The 20709-nt window shown below is 41.9% G+C and overlaps 1 protein-coding gene across 5 annotated transcripts in view; it reads left to right on the forward strand.

The window, feature by feature from the left end:
- The first annotated feature begins 2804 nt into the window (after window positions 1–2804).
- STARD9 (StAR related lipid transfer domain containing 9) overlaps window positions 2805–20709 on the forward strand; it is a 123861-nt gene continuing 105956 nt past the window's right edge. For 4 of the 5 annotated variants that reach the window (XR_009355527.1, XM_059181293.1, XM_059181294.1 and 1 more), the window contains exons 1-3: window positions 2805–2926; window positions 8239–8308; window positions 10214–10330. Coding sequence is in view for 4 of the 5 variants with exons in the window: in XM_059181293.1 (XP_059037276.1) it covers window positions 2880–2926; window positions 8239–8308; window positions 10214–10330 (234 nt within the window). In the remaining variant the exon portion in view is untranslated. The remainder of the gene's footprint in view (window positions 2927–8238; window positions 8309–10213; window positions 10331–20709) is intronic. The other variant, XM_059181295.1, reaches the window with a different exon arrangement.

Raw genomic sequence — 20709 nt, forward strand, 5'->3', positions numbered from 1 at the left:
ACAAAATCTAGTCTCTATTTTTAGGAGTTTTATGTTTTTTAAGATTCCACATATAAGTGAGATCATAGAGGTTTTATCTTTCTCTGTTTGGAATTTCTTTCACTTAATATATTGCCATCCATGTTGTCACAAATGGCAGGATTTCCTTTCTTTTAATGTCTGACTAATATTCCGTTATACACACACAGACACACATACACACACCACATTTTTCTTTATCCATATTTTGATGGACAGATTTTTTTCCATGTCTTGGCTAATTGTGAATAATGCTGCAATGAATATGGGAAGATATATTTTCTTGTTTTTTTTTTTTTAAGATTTTATTTATTTATTTGACAGAAAGAGACACAGTGAGAGAAGGAAACAAGCAGGAGGAGTGGGGTAGGGGAGAAGCCAGCCTCCCGATAAGCAGGGAGCCCTATGCAGAGCTCAATCCCAGGATGCAGGGATCATGACCTGAGCCAAAGGCAGATACCCAACGACTGAGCCACTCAGACACCCCCATTTTCAAGATAGTGATCTCATTTCCTTTGGATACATACCTAGAAGTGGGATTGCTGGATCATAAGGCAATTCTATATTTAATTTTTTGAAGAACCTTCATACTTTTTTCCCTAGTAGTGAGTCTTTTCACTGTAAGTCACAGTGAGTAGAGAAGCCATTTGTAAGACTAGGGTTCTAGGTAAATCTGGATAGTAAACCAGCTGTCCTAATACTCCAGATGCACATTAAAGGCACCACCATAAATCTAGCACTGTCACTGGAGTACTAAAATAAGGTCCTGACTGGTCTCTCTTGGGCTTTCATCCTTCCCCATTCCTCAACTTAGCCTCTAAATGGCAGCCAAAGAAATCTTTTAAAGTTATATATCACATAATTTGCTTTCTTCTTAAAACTTTCCAATAGTTTGGGGGCACCTGGGAGGCTCAGTTTTTGGGCATCTGCCTTCTGCTCAGGTCATGATCCCAGCGTCCTGGGATCAAGCCCCATATAGGGCTCCCTTGCTTAGCGGGGAGCTAGCTTCTCCCTCTCCAGCTCCCCTGGGCTTGTGTTCCCTCTCTTGCTAATTCCCTCTACCATAAACAAATAAAATCTAAAAAAAAAAAAAAAAAGATGTATTCTTAAAAAAAAAAAAAAAAAAAAAGCTTACCAGTAGTTTTCCAAGTCACCTAGAATAAAATCCAAAGACTTTATGGTGGCTTCATGTTACCTCCATGACTATGACTCCCTCCTCCTCCTCTGTTATTTCATTCTGTCACTCCTGAATTTATTGTTCTTCTTATTTTCCAGACTCCCTCCCAGTTCAGGGCCCTCACATTGGCCTTTCCCTGTGTCTGGAGTTGTCCTTCCAGATTACTGCAGGAATCTTTCTTTCACATCCTTCAGATTTTTCTTGTGTCACTTTCTCAGCAAAGACTAACCTGGCCATATTTAAAATTTCAACACCCTCTCCACTCACTCTCTATCCCCTCTCCTGCTTTATCTTTTTTCTCCTTAGCTTATCTGATATACATATTACTCAAATTGTTTTGCTTATTCTGAATTTCTCTCGCCAAGCTTCATGAGGTCAGAGGTTTGCCTGTTTTCTTCGCTGCTTACGTCCTGCTTAGAACAAAGCCTGTCATAATGGTGCTTACTTAGAAAATATTTATTAAATAACTGAATACCTACCTACACAGCTTCCTCCCTCACTTTCTTCAAATCTAGTCAAGCATAACCTTCTCAGTGAGACCTTTCCTAAAGATCCTATATAAAATAAGCACCTTTCCCTTTACACACCCCAAACCATTACTGTATCTTATCCTGCTTTAAAAAAAAATTGCATTTAGCATCACTTGACAAATTATATATATATATTTAAAGGTCTTATTTATTTATTTGCCAGAGAGAAAGAAAGCAGGAGCAGGGGGAGCCGCAGGCAGAGGCTCCCCGCTGACCAAGGAGCCCAATGCAAGACTGGATCACAGGACCCCAGAATCATGACCTGAGCTGAAGGCAGCCACCCAATCGAGCCACCCAGGCATCCCGACAAATTATATTTATTGCCTCTTTCACTTCCATGTAGATTCTAATTTCCATGAAGACTTGGGCTGTGTAAAACAGCACTTGAGTCTCGGTAGGTACTCAAGTTATTTCTTGGATGAACTAATGAACTATTTCTGACTGACAGCATTCTCTTCACGATCACAAACACTATGCTAGAGTGGCCCCGAAGTTCCATCACAATCAAGAGAAGCTTGGAGCACTCTAAACTTCTCCACACTCCAAGTGCCTCTTCAAAGAGACACTTGCTCTTTTCCGGTAACTGCAAAAACACTGGTGTTCCCCGTCTCATTTCTGCCCCTAAAATTTAAGCACAGAATTGACAACTCAGGCCAACGCAGCGAATACAAGTATTTAGCAAATTCCGTTGTAAATTTCGCCTTAACCGAAACTTAAACGTGTTTACTTGACCCTGTTTAGTATTGTCCGAGAACAAAAGCTAGCTCTTGGTAGGTGGGACTCGGCCGCACCCAGCGGGGACTGGCGCCCTCTCGGCCATAGGGCTCAGGATTGGCTGAGGGACCTTGGGCACCGCCCCCATGGAACAGAGGAGCTCATGGGCGGGGCCGACCGGGAGGTGCGTGGGCAGGGCGGGGCGGGGCGGAGAGAGGCGGGCCCGGCTGGCGGGGCCGGGCCGCGCGACTTCCCGCCCATCGGGCTCAGGATTGGCTGAGACACGGCAGGCACCACCCACGCTGGCCCTAGGCGCGCGCATGGGCGGGGCCGTCCCGTGAGGCGCGTGGGGCGGGCGGGGTAGGGTTGGGGTTGGGCTTGGGCTTGGGACCGGGGGTGCTGCCACTGGGCGGACTTGTTGCTTGGGTGGTGGCCGAGGGATGGCGAATGTGCGGGTGGCCGTGAGGATCCGGCCCCTCAGCAAGAGGTGAGTTGGGGAGGGAGAGGGAGCCTGAGGCGTCAAATGAGCTGAGAGGAGGGTGAGGTCTCCGCCTCTCGCTCAAGTGATTCTGGCGCGGGGAAGTCAGACACAAAGTGGCCCACGGGGCCAGGGTCCGGAAACCTTAAAGGACTATCGGCACAAAGCCTCTGTTGGAGCTTTCAGGTCGTGTCCTGGGGTATAGCGGTTCCTGGATTGCGTCAGGGGTGGGGTGCGCCGTGTCCGTGTTCCTGGAGTCCTGGGAGCAGGAGTTTTGGGGTACAGAGGCTCAAGTCTGGATGCACGAGTTGGGCCTTTCTCAGTGAGTTCCCTGAGTACGCGGGGAGAGGGTGATCAGTCTCCTTTCCTCGGTGGCTCTAGAGTACCTGTGGAGACTGAGGCAGAATTCCGGGCGTTCCTGGGCGCGCACGGGTTTCTCTGCAGAGATGTGGAGAGAGCCAGGTTGTAAGGTGTGAGGGGGAAATTGAGGCCCGGGGAGATCATGGTTTCATCCTACGCTCGACAGCAATACTGTGAAATAGAAGGAAGTTTCCTCAGCGTGGCCAGTGCGCATTTCCTTATGGGTGAATCCCATGCAGCACCTTTCAGGTCTTGAGGCATCCAGTGTCCAGCTACATAATTTCTTACCCTTTCACTGATTTTCCACTCATGTTTGGAAAGTCAGGGAAGAGCTGATGTCTGTATATCCAGTGTGGGGCTTGAACTCACCACCCAAGTTCAAGAGTGGAATGCTCTACAACTGAGCCAGCCAGGTGCTCCAGAACAGCTTTTTTTTTTTTTTTTTAAATTTTATTTATTTATTTGACCGAGAGAGATCACAAGTAGATGGAGAGGCAGGCAGAGAGAAAAGAGAGAGAGAGAGAGAGAGGGAAACAGGCTCCCCGCTGAGCAGAGAGTCCGCCGCCTGACTCAATCCCAGGACCTTGAGATCATGACCCGCGTTGAAGGCAGTGGCTCAACACACTGAGCCACCCAGGCGCCCATCCAGAACAGCTTTTTAAAGAGCTATTAGAGTTTGCTGACAGGTGAAGAAGGTGTAGAGAGCACTCTGTAGAAAAGACACTGAAAATAAAGGACTTCAGCTGTTAGAAAAGTTTTGGTGGTTTGGTGAGAAGGTGTATAGGGGGAGGTGAGAGGACACAAAGCTGGCAGAGTGTAGCCTGGGATCAGAAGACATACCGTGGAATTATTTGGGAGGTTTAAAAATTTCCAGGACATAAGGTGGCTGGAAAATTGGACAGAAGGATCAAAAAATGCATTGTCTTCCATAACAAAATTTGGTACTAGTAGGGATTATATTTGTCCCTGATATGGTGGTGATTCACTTTGAAAAGTTATGCAACTGACAGTAATGAGGAGAACAGTGGGATGAGGAAAGAAACAGAAGAACAGAAAAGAAAGTAGAAAAAAGATGAAAGAGATACATGGAGGAAGAAGGAAAGCAGCACATGCCCGAACTACTGTGTTTAGATTGACAAGTGGCTTATGACATCTGGCTTCTACATTACTGAATGTGGTTACTTGGGGTTGAAAAGTTTTCATAGGAGTATGCTACCTTGGAGGTAGCCACTAAGCAGGTCTTCTTTTTGCAGACCTGTTCTTTTGGGGTTCTCAGGATAATTACCTTGGCCTCTCCTGACAGTAACTTCCCAATTCTTTGAGAGCTAGGAATTTATAATAGTGTGGATTAGGTTAAGAAAATGCTGTTGAAACTGAGTTACTTGGAGTCACAGTAGAGAGTAATTTATCTCATCAAACAAAAGTGAGTGGAAAAGAAGGGCACAAAAGCTTATTTACTTTCAGTCAGGTTAAGAGACTTAAGCATCAAGAGGTAGGATGCCAATACTGCAGATACCCAGGTGTGAGTAGGTTATTACCAGGCTGAAGATTCAGGACCAAATATGGATAAACACAGTGTGACCACCAACATCCTCCCTCCCCCAGTTAAGAAGTAGAGACCACTCCTCTCTCCTCAGAGAATCCTGCAGAGATGCAGCTGTACTCCAGGGTTTATTAACTTCCACCATCTTTGCTGAAGCTTATCCAAATGTAGGCACTCTGCTAATTACATGGTTTGTTCAACCTTCAAGTAAGTTATTGGCACAGATTCAGTTAATCATTGGATCTGATGTTGTGCTTGGGAAGAAATCTTAGAGATCATCTGGTATAAACTTACATTTTTTGTTTTTCCAGATGAGGAAAATGATGTTGTTTAAAGGTTAAAGTCAGTAAAGCCAAGTTTCTATTCAGTAGACCAAGCTGCTCCTTCCTGAGATTACAGAAAAGTTGTACTGCTTGATCAAATGCCTATTTGCCTAGAAGAACTAGAATTGACCATCAGTAAAATGATAATGTGGGGCATGGTTTTGATTCCCTTCCTACTCCTCATAGTTTCCCATGATTAGAAAGTCGGTAGCTCATTATATGATGCTGTCCCTTGTCTATCCAAAATCATTAATCATTAACAGAACATGTTCTCTTCTTCCAGTATTGTAGACTTTGGAACACTCCCCACTGCCCTGTCAAAATTTACTGTTCAAATTCTATATTCTCTTTATGTGGAGTGTGTATGTGTTGTCTGTGTGTGTGTGTGTGTGTGTGTGTGTGTGTGTGTGTGTTTTTTCTTTTTTTTTAATTTTTTTTTTTTATGTGTGTGTGTGTTTTGAATCAAATATAGGATAGCTAAATATAGGATAGCTACTTCAGTGGTTTTTTATGAAGATTAAAAGAAATAATACATTAAAAATACTTAGGACTTGGCTCATTTTAAGTGTACAATAAAATGTTAACTGTACAATTTTTAACTATTTTTATTACTGCTTATACTTAGATTTCTAGTGGTCATGTCTTATTTTTCCCTTCTAGAACAGTGATTCTCAAATTATAGTATGTGTACCATCCACCTAGAGAGTTTGTTATAATGCAACTTGGTTTTTTACACCCCCCCCATAATGCAACCTGTTAACAGGAATTTGAATTAATAAACCCCACCATCTCATGTAATTCTGATAAAGGTAGCCTGTGGACCATGCTTTGAGAAACATTGTTCTAGGAGTAAGTGTATAACTGAGGATTTATCTCTGTGCAAAGGGAAATTCATCTTAAGGAATGAATGCCTGTTCGTAGAATTTAGGACCCAGGGGCAAGTAGTAGTAGTGCCACTCTGCCATGTGTAAGGCTCCATCTCCACAGACTTTCATTGAACTCTCTGTGGCCAGCTCCACAGTTGAGGTTGGTGCCCTTTCTTTCTGTTCTGCTCAATTTTAATTCTCCCTCACTTTGTTTTAGAATAGCTTGGAATCACTAGGTTACCAATGGCAGTGGTCCAGGCCAGGAAGGAGAAACATCTTACCCTTATAGTTTGTATCTTTCTCCCAAGAAGTAAAATTCAGGGGGTACCTTGGGTGGCTCAGTCATCAAGCGTCTGTCTTCGGCTCAGGTCATGATCCCAGGGTCCTGGGATCGAGCCCTGCGTTGGGCCTCACACTGGGCTCCCTGCTCGGAGGGAAGCTTGCTTCTTTCTCTCCCTCTCCCTCTGCTTGTGTTCCCTCTCTCACTGTATCTCTGTCAAATAAATAAAATCTTTAAAAAAAAAAAAGTCAAATTCAGGACACTTCTTTCTAGGCTGCTTTATGTGAAAGAACCTTAGATGAATCCTCAAGTATCCTTGGGCATACTTTAAAAAAATATTTGATGATAGATTTGGAAAAATTATTGCATCATTTTTTTTTTAAGATTTTATTTATTTATTTGACAGACAGAGATCACAAGTAGGCAGAGAGGCAGGCAGAGAGAGAGGAAGGGAAGCCGGCTCCCTGCTGAGCAGAGAGCCCAATGTGGAGCTGGATCCCAGGACCCTGGGATCATGACCTGAGCTGAAGGCAGAGGCTTTAACCGACTGAACCACCCAGGTGCCCCAGCATCATTTTTTCTTATTTATTGTCCAAATTTACAACAATCTGTGTATTACTTTTATAAGGGGAGGAGGGTTAAGAAAGTCTACCTTACAATGGAGAAAGGAAAAAAAATGTTACCTTGTAAAATGATAACAGCAAAAATGAAAGATTTTCCTTAGAATTGTGGAGGTTTGTGTGGGGGTGGGGGTGTGGTTTATGATCCTGAAAGGCCTAAGAATATCTCTGCTGCCTTAAATACTATGTAGCATGAAATGTGAAATAAAGAGCATTAGGGCCTTGAGGAAGTTTAAGTAACAAATGTTATTACATGGGAGAGGGAAATTTCCTATCCTGGGCTTTATCCCAGACTCACTTAGTGGTGTCTTCCCTTCCCCAGATTCTCAAGATTACATTCTGGGAACCATGAGGAAGGATAAAAATGAGACAGAACATATTTTCTTAACTTTAAGTTCCCAGGCTAGGAATAATTTAATTGATTACTTTCACTGTAGTGGAGGAAATGCTGTTGACTTAATTCTTGTCTCAACATCCTGGCTTGAGCATCTTAGCTAAAGTTTTTTATGTATGAGAAAAGATTTCATCTATAGAATGGAGTAATTCTGCTCATTTTCTCCCAGTAGCACTGATCTCAGCTTCCCTTTTCTCATTTTTTTTTTTTTTTATGGGTCACTTGGATTAAGCCCCTTAAAGTAAATTTAGGGGTTGGTTAGTTGTTAACAGTGTTACTGCATAACTGCAGCATAGGAAAATTCTTGAGAATCTTGGCTCTCATTCCAATTTAGGAAGATGGAAGGATTTGGGAAAAATGTTCTCAGTATGTCAACAGAGAGGACTCCAAAACCTTTTTCATTACTCTCCATGCTCAAGATCCCAGAGCAAGTGAGGGGGATGCCTTGTGCATTGAGCAAAAGATAACTCTCCAGAATTTCAAGCCTGATTTCTAAGGATATGGTTAAGAGCCCAGGCTTTGTGGTCAGACAGATCTGGGTTTAAATCTCAGTTCTGCCACTGCTTGATGTGTGACCTTGGACAAGTCATATAATTTCTCTCAGGTTCAGTCTTCCATCTGAAAAAATGAAGATATGGTAGGAAACCATGTCAGGAGAGTGTGTTAGTGGGAAGATTGCATAAGATGAAGTATAATATGTACTGTACTAATAAAATGCCTAGCACATGAAGGGTGCTCAGTAGTGGTCATTTGTAGCTATTTTAGGGCCAAATTCAAATGATCCAGAGAAGCATGTCAGCTAGGGACAGCTACTTACTGAGATAGCAGTAGGGAAACATTTTCTCCCAGTAGCACTGATCTCAGCTTCCCTTTTCTCATTTTTTTTTTTTTTAAAGAAATGTTTCTTCTTAAATGGGCTTGGGTCTTGTTTCTAGGGAGACCAAAGAAGGAGGAAGAATTATTGTGGAAGTTGATGGCAAAGTGGCAAAAATCAGAAATTTAAAGGTAAGCCTGAAATTGTCTTCCTTTCTCTTTCCATTGAGGAGTTTGTATTATTACAGGGGCTTCTGGGATGAAGATGTGTGTGTGTGAATGGGTTTAAGGTGGGGGTTTGGGAGAAGGGAGAGTTTTATACAAAGCAAGTATAAAAATAAAGCAGGAAAGAAGTATAGGGACTGTGGCCACTACAGGCCAAGTTCTGTCAAACAGGGTGCAGCTGTTTGGAAACTGGTCGCTTACTGCTTATGAGCGGCATGGCTAGTGTAAGTCACTTCCATGGGTATATTTAACTCACCAGACCACCAGTTAGACTTTGTCCCAAGCCTCTCATTTGATACCACTTAATCCAGAAGCATTACTAGATTTTAGTATGCATTAGCTCCCCGAAGGGAGTCAGTTGCTGTCCTGAATCGTGCTGTAGATCTTCTTTCACAGATCTGACTAACCTTTGAGTCACAAGTGGACAAACACTGGGAACTTCCTCCTCCACCCATCACCCCCCAGGGCTAATTTCCTCCATCCGTTCCTCCATTTACCAGAGCAGCGGAAGTGGAAGGGGTTCTTTCTGTATGGGCTTTGGGGGATGGAATGAGACAGGGAAACTGACCTCGTACCTGCTGCTGTAGACAGCTTGCAGGTGGTACTCAGCATTCCCGGAGCTAAGGAAGCTGACTTGTAGGAGCAAGGGTTATCTGGACCCCAGGTCTACAAGCCATGCCCACCTCTGTGATGTGATATTTCCTTTTGTCAGCAGCTCTCTGCTAAAAGAGAATGGGACCTTCCAAACTTTCAATAGGTGCTCCCCAGGGACAAAAGACCTTTTATTCTCTGCTGTCTCCTATTTATATCTCTGTTGCTTACATACTTCAAGGGCTTTGTTCTGAGAGTTGAGAGTTTTGTTTTTTTAAGAATAAATCCTGGCCAAGATCGAACTCTAATCTGTCACCTGCACACCTACTTAGCTGCTTACTTCCTTGAGTTCAGTTATCCCCTAAGAATTTCTTAGTCATTCTGACAGCCTCTTATTTTTTTATAAACATATAATGTATTATTAGCCCCAGGGGTACAGGTCTGTTTACTTACCATAGCACATACCCTCCCCAATATCCTAACCCCACCACCCTCTTCTTATCCACCCCACCCCCCTGCAACCCTCGGTTTGTTTTGTGAGATTAAGAGTCTCTTACTGTTTGTCTTCCTCCCCATCCCATCTTGTTTCATTTATTCTTTTCCTACCCCCCAAACTCCCCACATTGCATTTCTACTTCCTCATATCAGGGAGATCATATGATAGTTGACAGCCTCTTTCTACTGTAGTTTATGGCAGCTAGTGCTAGGGTTTGTCTATCCCTGTCTAGAGTCTAAATATTAAAGAATAAGATAAAACATTTGTGGCAGTAATACCATTCTCCCCACTACCTGGATGTCAGTGTGGTTCCAAGCTCTGAATCTATCCTCATCTACCCTGGGCAGTTGGGTTGGTCCTCGTTCTTCTATCCAGTGTGCTTTCTAATGCACTGGGGGTGAATACCCAGGGACCTCTTTGAAAGCCCTAGATTGCTGGGTCAGAACGACTCATGTACAACTGGTATCCTTTACAGAAATACTTGGAGAAAGAAATGATAGTGTTAAGAAGATGCTCAGAGAGGGAAAGGCTTTCCCTCCTAAGCTGTTCTATGCTTGGTTCATATATAGGCAGATAGGTGACAATATGAGAGACAAATTTAATTCTCTGGAGCTTTTATTTGATGATGCAAGGACAGAGTTTACTTTTTTTCTTTTTCAGGTAGATAACATAAAGATTCTCAAGACCGTTAAGGGTCTCCCTAGGTATAGCAGGGAGGAATCAAGTGGCACTGTCTAGATTCTGACATTATGATAGAGAGGACTGTATTCTATGTTTGATTTTAGGTGGACAATCGACCAGATGGCTTTGGAGACTCCCGGGAGAAGGTTGTGGCATTTGGCTTTGATTACTGTTACTGGTCGGTCAACCCAGAGGATCCTCAGTATGCATCTCAGGATGTGGTAATGTCATTTTCCTTCATTCTCCTTAGTGCCCTATAACTGGATAATTATTAGGAAATTGACGTGGAATTGGGGCCTGGCAATTTCTTATTTTAATAGTTTGGTCAGAAATTAATGATGTTTTGGGGTACCTGGGCGGCTCAGTGGGTTAAAGCCTCTGCCTTCAGCTCAGATCATGATCCCAGGGTCCTGGGATCCGGCCCCCCATGCATCAGGCTCGCTGCTCAGCAGGGAGCCTGCTTCCCCCTCTCTCTCTGCCTGCCACTCTGCCTACTTGTGATCTCTTTCTGTCAAATAAATAAATAAAATCTTTAAAAAAATTAATTATGTTTTGATCTGATAAATAATAGTGAGAGGCCATCAATTGCAGAAAGAACAAAGGGGGTGAGAAAAGAGTGCTTCTCTAGGGCATAGAAGTTGGCTAGTGTCCATTTAGTCTTGGGCCTCAGCATGATTCAGGAGGGTACAAGTTAGTTCAGTTAGTGATCTTCTCCAATGACAGGTAAATGGGTTCACCTCAAAGTTGGCCTGTGTTATATACAGCAAAAGGGCCCAGGAATCCTAGAGGCTAGTATCTTTGAGCCTTAGGCTTGTGCTTATGGTCCTAGGCTGAGCATAAAAGGCTTAGTTGGCTAGTCTGGCAATAGAGGTGAACTCTGTTGATGTGCTGAGGATTGAGAGGACAAGACAAGGCCTTCCCATCATAGTTGTTATATGTGTCATAGAAGATAGCAGTCTTTATTCGTAGAAAGTGTGAGCAGTCTGATGGCTATTTCAGTCCTCCCTGGCCACAGCATACCTAGGGCTAGTCTCTTTTTCTTTTTTAAGATTTATTTATTTATTTTAGGGAGAGGGAGGGAGAGAGAGCAGGTATGTGCATGCATGGTGGGAGGGGCAGAGAGAGAATCCTGGAGCAGACACCCTGCTGAGTGGGGAGTCTGATGTGGGGCTCAGTCACAGGGCCCTGAGATGAAGACCTGAGCTGAAATCACGAGTCTACCGTTTGGGATGCCTGGGTGGCTCAGTTGGTTAAGCATCTGCCTTCTGCTTAGGTCATGATCCCAGGGTCCTGGGATTGAGTCCCATAGGGAGCCTACTGCTCCCCCACTTGTGTACTCTCTCTCTCCAGAAAATAAATAAATACATTTTTAAAAAAATTCCACCACTTAACCAACTATGAGCTACATAGGCACACTAGGGCTATTCTGGATACAAGAAAAGTTAAAACTCTTTTGTGTAACATTTGATAGATCAATAATCTGGGTCAATAATGTTTGTAAACAAAACTACATATCTATATATATCTCAAAAAACTTGGTATAATTTTGATGTGAGGCTCACATTTTACATTTATATAGCTTAAGTGTATAAAAAATAATGTAGTGGAAAGACCAAAAGTCCATAGTGGAGGGGAGTTCATAAATATGATTCTTTTTTTTTTTTTTTTTAAGATTTTATTTATTTGTCAGAGAGAGCGAGCGAGAGCGAGCACAGGCAGACAGAGTGGAAGGCAGAGTCAGACGGAGAAGCAGGCTCCCTGCGGAGCAAGGAGCCCGATATGGGACTCGATCCCAGGACGCTGGGATCATGACCTGAGCCGAAGGCAGCTGCTTAACCAACTGAGCCACCCAGGCGTCCCCATAAATATGATTCTTATGTTGTTGCCTGATTTGGAGTTTAGTGGAAAGATCAAATGGGATTTAAACAGGAAGCCTGTGCAGAGAGATAAAACCACTGTCCCCTGAGGTTTATTCTCACTTGTTTATTAATTGTCTAAGGCCTTCATCAGTCACAAGGGGGTTTAAGATAGGAGACAGCAGGAAAGGAGCCTCTGTCACAAGCTTAAGTAGGGCCAGAGATCCCTGAATGATGGCAGGAGTCATTGCTTTAACACCGAAATTGGAGCCCAGACTTAAACCTGAGGTCACCAGGAACGGAGAGGCAGACTGTAATAAAACCACAGGACGTGGGGTGGAAAGAATTTTTATGTCATCCAGTTCAACCTCTCCTAACAATCTTCTCTGTAGTATTTGTGGTCATATTTGGGGGGTGTGGGTAAGAGGGGTCAGTTTTTAAAAAAATTTTATTTATTCATTTAACAGAGAGCATAAGCAGGCAGAGTACAGACAGAGGGGGAGGGAGAAGCAGGCTCCCCACTGAACTGAGAGCCTGATGTGGGACCCTGGGATCACAACCCAAGTCAAAAGCAGACACTTTGGGCACCTGGGTGGCTCAGTGGGTTAAAGCCTCTGCCTTCGGCTCAGGTCGTGATCCCAGGGTCCTGGGATTGAGCCCCGCATCGGGCTCTCTGTTCAGCAGGGAGCCTGCTTCCTCCTCTCTCTCTGCCTGCTTCTCTGCCTGCTTGTGATCTCTGTCTGTCAAATAAATAAATAAAATCGTGAAAAAAAAAAAAAAAAAAAGCAGACACTTTAACAACTGAGCCAACCAGGGGCCCTGGGGGCAGTTTTATTGAAGTATAATTTAGATATAGTAGAATTCACATTTTTAGTGTACAGTGTACAGTTTCATGAATTTTGACAGTTTTGTAGCTATAATCAGTATATAAAACAGTGCATCATTCCCCAAATTCTTTCATGTCCCTTTGCAGTCAAATTGTTATTCTTACTTCCAGCACCTGGCAACTGCTAATCTGTTTTCTGTCCCTACAGTTTTGTCTAATCGCAGATATCATGTAAACGTAATAAAATAGCATGTAGCCTTTTGAATCTGGCTTATTTCAGTAAGCATGATGTATTTGAGATTCACATATGCTATTGTGTGTATTATCTTATTCTGACCTTGATTCAGAGCTACTTAAATCAGCTTCTTGGCCAGAGGAACTTATGGCTTTAGAAGCATGGATTCTAACTGCAAAGAACAAGGGACAAAGTCCCTGGAGGATTGTGCCCCCTTCATCACTGGGTTTCTTCCTTTTTTAATCAAAAATTTTTTAGAAGATTTTTAAAATTATTTGTTAGAGAGCGCGCACAATCAAGAACAGCAGGTGGAAGGAGAAGCAGGCCCCCGCTGAGCAGGGAGCCCAATGCAGGACTCAATCCCAAGACCCTGGGATTATGGCCTGAGGCTAAGGCAGCTGCTTAGCTGACTGAGCCACTCAGCCATCCAAGAAACCTCTGGGTTTCTTCCGTTGTGGGGAAAGACTGTCCTCACTCTCAAAAATATGATTTCAGAATATTCACATATTGGAGGGAAAGTTTTCCTCCACTGGCTGTAGGGGGATTTTGAGCAATGTCATAAGCCATTGTTGCTTGATAGATATTAGCAGGAATGTCATTTGTTTGGTGTTGGTTCTGCCTCAGAGTCTCTTAGAATGTTAGAGCTCGAAGGGAACTTAGAGTCACATCTAGGCCAGGGCCTATTGATATTTTGATACTGTTATTCATATTTTGACCAGGTAATTCTTTGCTGTGGACATCTGTCCTGTGCACTGTAGTGTATTTACCAGCATCTCTGGCCTCTTCCCACTAAATGGCAGTGGCAATCTGAATCAAGAACATAAAAAAATTTTTCCATCACCCCCAGGTTCCAGGTACCAGATATATAAGCTGTTTGACTTATATGGCATTATACAGGCAGTTAATGCCCAAGCGAGCCTGAACCCATGCTCCCTGTGGTGGTCTTTTCATTGCACTGTACCATTCTACCTCCTTCTTTTTATATTTATTTTACAGCCTCAGAAGATAGGTTCAAGATTAGCATTTCTTAGTGCTTTAACATTTCCCAGTCCTTAGTGGTGACACACTCGATTCATAAATTAGGCATCCACAAACATGGGCCTCTAGAGAACAAGTCAGCTACTCTTAGTTCTACTGAGAGGCAGGTTTCTTTGTTAATATATGGTTAAATATATATAGATTCTAAATATTTGTTGTTTCATTTGATCATCTCCCAAACCTTTAAGTCCTTACTATTTATTTCATTTTATAGATAAGGAAACTGAGGTACATAAAGGTTGCAAGACTTCCAGATCACTTAGCCAGTAAGTGGTGGAGCAGGGATTCAAATCCAAGACTGTCCAATTCTAAATTGTATGCCAGCAAGCCTCACAGACCCTCAAAGTTAAAAGAAATCTCAGTCTACTAGGAGACCAGGTCATCTCTTCATACATACTGTCTGATTAAATCCCTTCAATAGCCTAAAAGGTAGGAGATTTTACCCTTTTATAGTCAAGAAAATTTAGACTTAGAGAAGCTATGTGATCTGCCCAAAGTCACACAATAAGAAATGAGTTTTAGATTTGAACACAGGTTATCTGAATGTGAAGTTCATATGCTTTGCTTCATTACAGTGTAAAAAGGAAAAAAAAAAAAGGGATATAGGAAAAGGAAGAGATGGTAAATTAGGAAAGAGGAGAGAGGATGAAGAGGAAAGACAGAAAAGAATTTAGTGAACAGGGGCTGGTACCGGGTATCCTATCACTTGTCCATTACCCTATGACCCTCGTGTTGTTAGCTTCCCATTCTTAAGGCAGCTTGTTCTTCATCTTAATTGTGTTTTTAGTCTTTGTTAATGTTTAGACTTGCACTCAAGCCTTTTCTTGGTATATATAAGCCAAAATTGGCCTATATTTTATCTGGTTATAATCTGTATTAATGTTAATCTACTTCTCCTCTGAGGTTAGGCATGGGTTTCAATTCAGGCATAGCCACTTATTAGCTGACTTACTTAACACAAGTTACTTAGATTCTCTGAGTCCTCATTTCTTGAGCTTGAGTTCCTGTGAGGAGGAATTGAAATAATTAGGTTCCCAGCCTAGGATTTGGCAACCAGAATTGATAAGGGAGATCCAGAATACTGTGGCTTGGTTCCATGTTGTGATTACCCTATCACAGTATGAGAGAAACGAGGCCCATGCTCCTAAGAGCTGACCTAGATTTGAAAATCTCTTCTTGAATCTGGTTGTGATCTCTTCTGGATCATCATGCTCCACTTGGAAAAGTAACTTCCCTCCTTTCCTCCTGATCAGGAATATCTCTTGGAGCTGGAGTTCTCTGCTTAAGTGTATTTATTGTGTTTGGGTAATTTTGTGTTTGTTAAACTTTCCATGAAGAGCATTAGCGCAGCTTTACCTAAGAAGGGCTGTAATTGGCTGTCAAAACAAGTGCAGACTGAGTCAACAGAAAGCACGTCCAGAACAAAAAGCTACCCAGCCCTGTGTGGAAAGCAATTGCTTCTATTCTCCTGGGAATCTTTATTTTTAAATGGCCAGTTATTTGGCTGAAACACAACACCTAAAATACTTGTATTTTTTCCGGATAAAAAGTCAGGTGAGTGTACAAGAGATTTCCTTCTCATAACCACTGAATCCAAAACTGAAATTATAGCAGCAGTGTGGTTGTGCTTTTGTTTTTATAATATTTATTTAGTCTCTACCATGCACTGAACACCGAACACACAGTATATCCATTGTCTACTCTCAAAGAGCCCTGAAGAGGGGTGGGGTGTGTGTGTGTGTGTGTTAACACATTCTTTGGTAAATATTCTCTTCAGTTCTAGACTTTAGTTCGAGAATGTTAGGAAACTCCAAGAGTCTTCAGAAAATAACCCCACATAACACTAAAAATGATTGAAGGGCTGACTACAGGAACCACGAAGAAAGCCACTATCGGAATAGTGTACATTGTGTGCATCTGCATGTGATTATTTAATAAAGAAATGTTGGTTCAGGGGTGCCTGGGTGGGTCAGTCAGTTTAGCATCTGCCTTCTGCTCAGGTCATGATTTCAGGATCCTGGGATTGAGTCCTGCTTCAGGCTCCCTGCTCAAGAGGGAGTCTGCTTCTCCCTCTGCCTTCCTTCCTGCTCGTGCTCTTTCTCTCTCAAATAAATAAATAAAATCTTTTAAAAAGAAGTGTTGGTTCAGAGACAAGAAGACAGGTGATAATAATGCTCAAGTGCAGAACATGATGATTTTAACAGTTTTTGGAGCATTAGAACCGGTTAGACTTTAGTTCCATTGGGATAAAATGGAGGAAATTGCAGATGACTATATGTAATTAGGACATGAAGAGTAGGTTGTGCAGAATATTTGAATCCTAATATGTGACCAGGCTGTGATTAGATATTGCTGCCAAAGAAGGAGTTCTCTCTGGGGACCCCAACCCATTATAAGATGAAGACAAATGATCTATTACTTCCTCAGTAAGCAGAGTGAAGTAGAGAAACAGACTGAGACCCTCATTTCTTTTTTGTGTTCTGAGCTTAGAGTGTGAATGAAGGCTTTGGGGAAAGAGTAGAGAAGGTGGAAGAGTTACTGCAACTGAGGGAGTGACCTTAGAGGGGTAAGAGGAGGGGGAGCACGAAGATGAAACTAAGACGAGAAGAAATTTGAGAGTTTACAGAGGGGGAGATGCTGTTAGGGTTATGGCACATTTTACAGTCACCATTATTATCTCCATCTTCAGGATGGGAGCAGGCTCAGGCAGTGTGAGTAGCTTGCTTTAAGGTCAAACAGCCAAGTCAGAGACCCAATATTTAAACCCTTGACCATGTGACTCCAGAGTCTCAGCTTTCAAATGCCGCACCACACACAGCTCTGTTTATTTCTGTATTTCCAGTGTTGCACATTTTATGTTTTTTTTTTTTTTAAGATTTTATTTATTTATTTGACAGAGATCACAAGTAGGCAGAGAGGCAGGCGGGGTGGGGGGGGCAGACTCTTGCTGAGCAGAGAGCCAGATGTGGGCTCGATCCCAGGACCCTGGGATCATGACCTGAGCTGAAGGCAGAGGCCTGACCCACTGAACCACCCAGTGGCGCCACATTTTATGTTTTTTTAAGATTTTTTTTTTTTTATAAGTAATCTCTACACCCAACGTGGGGCTCAAACTCACAATCCAGAGATCAAGAGTCACAGGCTCCACTGACTGAGCCAGCTAGGCACCCCCAGTGCTATATATTTTAAACAACCAATTAATGGTTATTGGATCAGTTATTCAATTTATAGTTCAATAGATAAAAGACAAGTTAGGACTCTGCCCTCTTGAATCTTGCTGCCTCTTTTCAGAAAGCCTTTCAGTTTACTTAAGTTAGAGAATCACAGTGCCCTATCAGTTTCTCTGTGCATCCCTTTTCCCTAATGCATGAGTGTGTTAAGGGAGCTAGGGAGTGTGTAGGCGACAAAGCATTTTCTCATGAATATTTGCAGAGTTGTGTACATTCCATCACTAGTGCTGTTTCTTCCCAAGCAAGATGGAGACAGAGGTAGAAGGGAGAAAAGTTTATAAGAAAAAGCCTTTTTGTGCAATAACTGGATGGGGCTCTTCAGGCACGAGTGGGGGAAGGGAGATTATCATGAGTGTTTCATTTCAGTATGTTCCTTCCCCCTGCCAGCAGCACAGCTGCTCAGCTACATAAGCATGGCCATGGGCTGGATTTTAAGGGAATAAGGTCATTCTTTTGGCTTCATCTAACACATTTTTCCCCTCTTTAGAAACTTGATTATGAATCTTTAAAGAGTAGCTTTCAGACTCATAAAAGTCTAAAGAATTGAGGTCCTTGAAACTTAGTATGCTGCTGGTGCTGGATGCCTATACAAAAATGAACAGCAGAAACTAGAGAACACTTTTAAAATGCAAAAATTGGTTGAAGGGGTCTTTTGGATTTTTTTTCTCCTTCCCTGTGAGCCAAGGACTAACAGAAATTTCTGTTACGGAGCTGGGTCCTTGAGATCTAGGCTAGTGAGGGAGGTTTTCTGTAGAAGAGGCATACCTGAAGCTGCATAGTCAGTTGCAGATGTGGGGCAGCCTAAGTATAAATATAAATAGGGTTCCCAAGACAGTTGTCCTTGACATTGCCCAGAAGTTCTCTTGCTTGCATGTGCAATGCTGACAAGTTGCTTTATACATGCACTCCCTTTATATTTGAATTTGTCCTGGGTTTAAAAGGTTTAAAAGGATTGCCAATTAATTGCTTTAAAAAGAGCAGTATGATGATGGTGATGCTTACTTCAAGAGTCTGGAAAAAGTGATTCAAAAATCATCTAAACAAAGGGATATAAATTGAAGAGCAGCCCTTTGAATAAAAGGTCTATGTGTCTACCGCAGTAGATGTGTGCACAGGCAGACTGATAATGGTAGGCACACTCTCAACACCATGTCAATGGTCCTCTGTCTAGGGGAGCCAGTCCAGCTGACCAACAAAAGGCCCCTTCTAAGAACTGTGTTCTAAAAAAGATTCAGAAAGTGTGGAGAAAGAAATGGTACTGGTTTCTCTCTAGTTCTGCACTCAGTGGAAAGCAGATGACTCCATAAAAAATTTCAGCAAATGAATTGGTTTATCAAAATATTTTGCTATAAAGGAAATGTAAGCTAATTATATCATATGCAAATAGTACAGAAGAGTGTAATGTAAAAAGTGGGAAAAAAACTTTCTCCTTCCTCACCTCCCCCCAGTCTCATTCTCTAGAGGTAACCACTGTCTACAGTTTCTTTGGTATCCTTTCAGATATTCTCTAAACATAAAAATCATATATTACATATCCTTTAAAAAATCTGGAGGGGTTTACACTGTACATACTATTTTTCAATGTGCTTTTTACTCAGTTTATCCTGGCTCTAATTTATTTGCTATACATATGGTTCTACCTCATTGTTTTAATGCTACATAGAATTCTGGTGTATAAAGATATTAGAGTTTTACTAGTTTTCTAGTAAAGGACGGCTGGGATATTTCCATGTTTCTGCTATAATACGGAATACTGGAATAAACATCTTTGCATTTTTGCAAGTATAACTGTAAGACAAATTTCTGGAAGTGCTGTTGCATGTTCAGAGAGTTTGTGCATTTTATTTATTTTTAACTTTTTCTTCTAAAATTTTATTCATTTATTCGTGAGAGGGAAAGAGAGAGAGAGGGGGAGAGAGAGGCAGAGGGAGAAGCAGGTTCCCTGAAGAGCCGGAGGTGGGACTTGATCCCAGGGACCACGACCCAAGGTGAGGGTAGAGGCTTTAACCCACTGAGCCACCCAGGCACCCCCCGAGTTTGTGCATTTTAAATTTCAATAGATTTGAAAATTTTCAATAGATTTGAAATGTTTGAAATCTATTTTCAAATAGATTTTCAATAAGTTTCAAATAGATTTTTGTCTAAAGGCCTTCCAAAAACATTGTACCACTTTAAACCCTTAACAGTAATTTGTCAGAATACCTTACTGTATCCCTTGTCAATACTAAGTATTACCAAACATTTTAATCTTTGCCCATCTGACATGTAAAAATAGTATCTTACCAGCTTTGATTTTCTTTCATTTATAATTAAAATTGAGCATATTTTCATGTTTTCTTAGCCATTTGTATCTCTTCTGTGAATTATGTGTTCATATATTTTCCCTATTTTTCTACTGTATTGTACATCTTTTTCTGATTTTTAAGAGCACTTAGTGTATTAAGGAAATTGATCCCCCATTTCAGGAAGCCTGATGCAGGGCTCGATCCCAGGACCCTGAGACCATGACCTGAGCCAAAGGCAGAGGCTTAACTCATTGAGCCACCTAGTCACCCTAGGACTTTACTTGTTTTTAAGTAATCTACACCCAATGTGGGGCTGAACTCACAACCCTGAGCTCAAGAGTCTTGTGCTCTACCAGCTTCCTCTCACTATTTTTTAAATATTGGACAGGGCTAGTCCTTTCCCCTTTCCTTCTCAGACTATCCTGGTTATTTTGGTTATTGCTCTTCCCCAAAATGTCATGTATTTTCTTGCTTTTGCTCGTGTTGGCTCTTCTTTCTAGAATATATTAAAATATCTCACCTCTCCAGTTCCTGCCATTCAAAATGTTGCTTGTTTTTCGAGACTTGGTTAAAATGGTACTCAGTCCTTGAAGTTGCATTGCTAGTTCTCATAGTATTTGTTACTCTTTTCTGACACTTCCTGTGTATTACAGTTAATGTTCTTTGGGTAGATGACTTACATATTTTATTTTTTTAAGATTTTATTTATTTATTTGACAGAGAGAGAGAGAGCAATCAGAAGCAGGCAGAGAGGCAAGCAGAGAGAGAGAGAGGGAAATGACTTACATATTTTAATAGACTATGGTCTTTGAAGGCAGACGGGGCCTCTTCCATATTTTAATACCTTACATTCCCTAGCACACTGACATTTCTTTCATTCATTCAGTGAGCATTTAGGAAGCAACTACCATTTGTAGCATAATGGGGTTGAGTGCTATGCAGAATATGGAATATGGACTTATATGTGATCCCTGCCCTCAGAAAGTTTACAGTCCTATTGGGAATACCAGGTTTTAAATATATAAAAATAACCAATAATACTGAGCTTTCAAGTGTTAAATGAATGGTACTTAATGATAACTACTTCAGGAATCCAGAGGAATAGCAATAATAATAGATTGCTCTGAGTA

This window comes from Mustela lutreola, chromosome 7 (assembly GCF_030435805.1).
Source record: "Mustela lutreola isolate mMusLut2 chromosome 7, mMusLut2.pri, whole genome shotgun sequence".
In the NCBI taxonomy this organism is placed as follows: Eukaryota; Metazoa; Chordata; class Mammalia; order Carnivora; family Mustelidae; genus Mustela; species Mustela lutreola.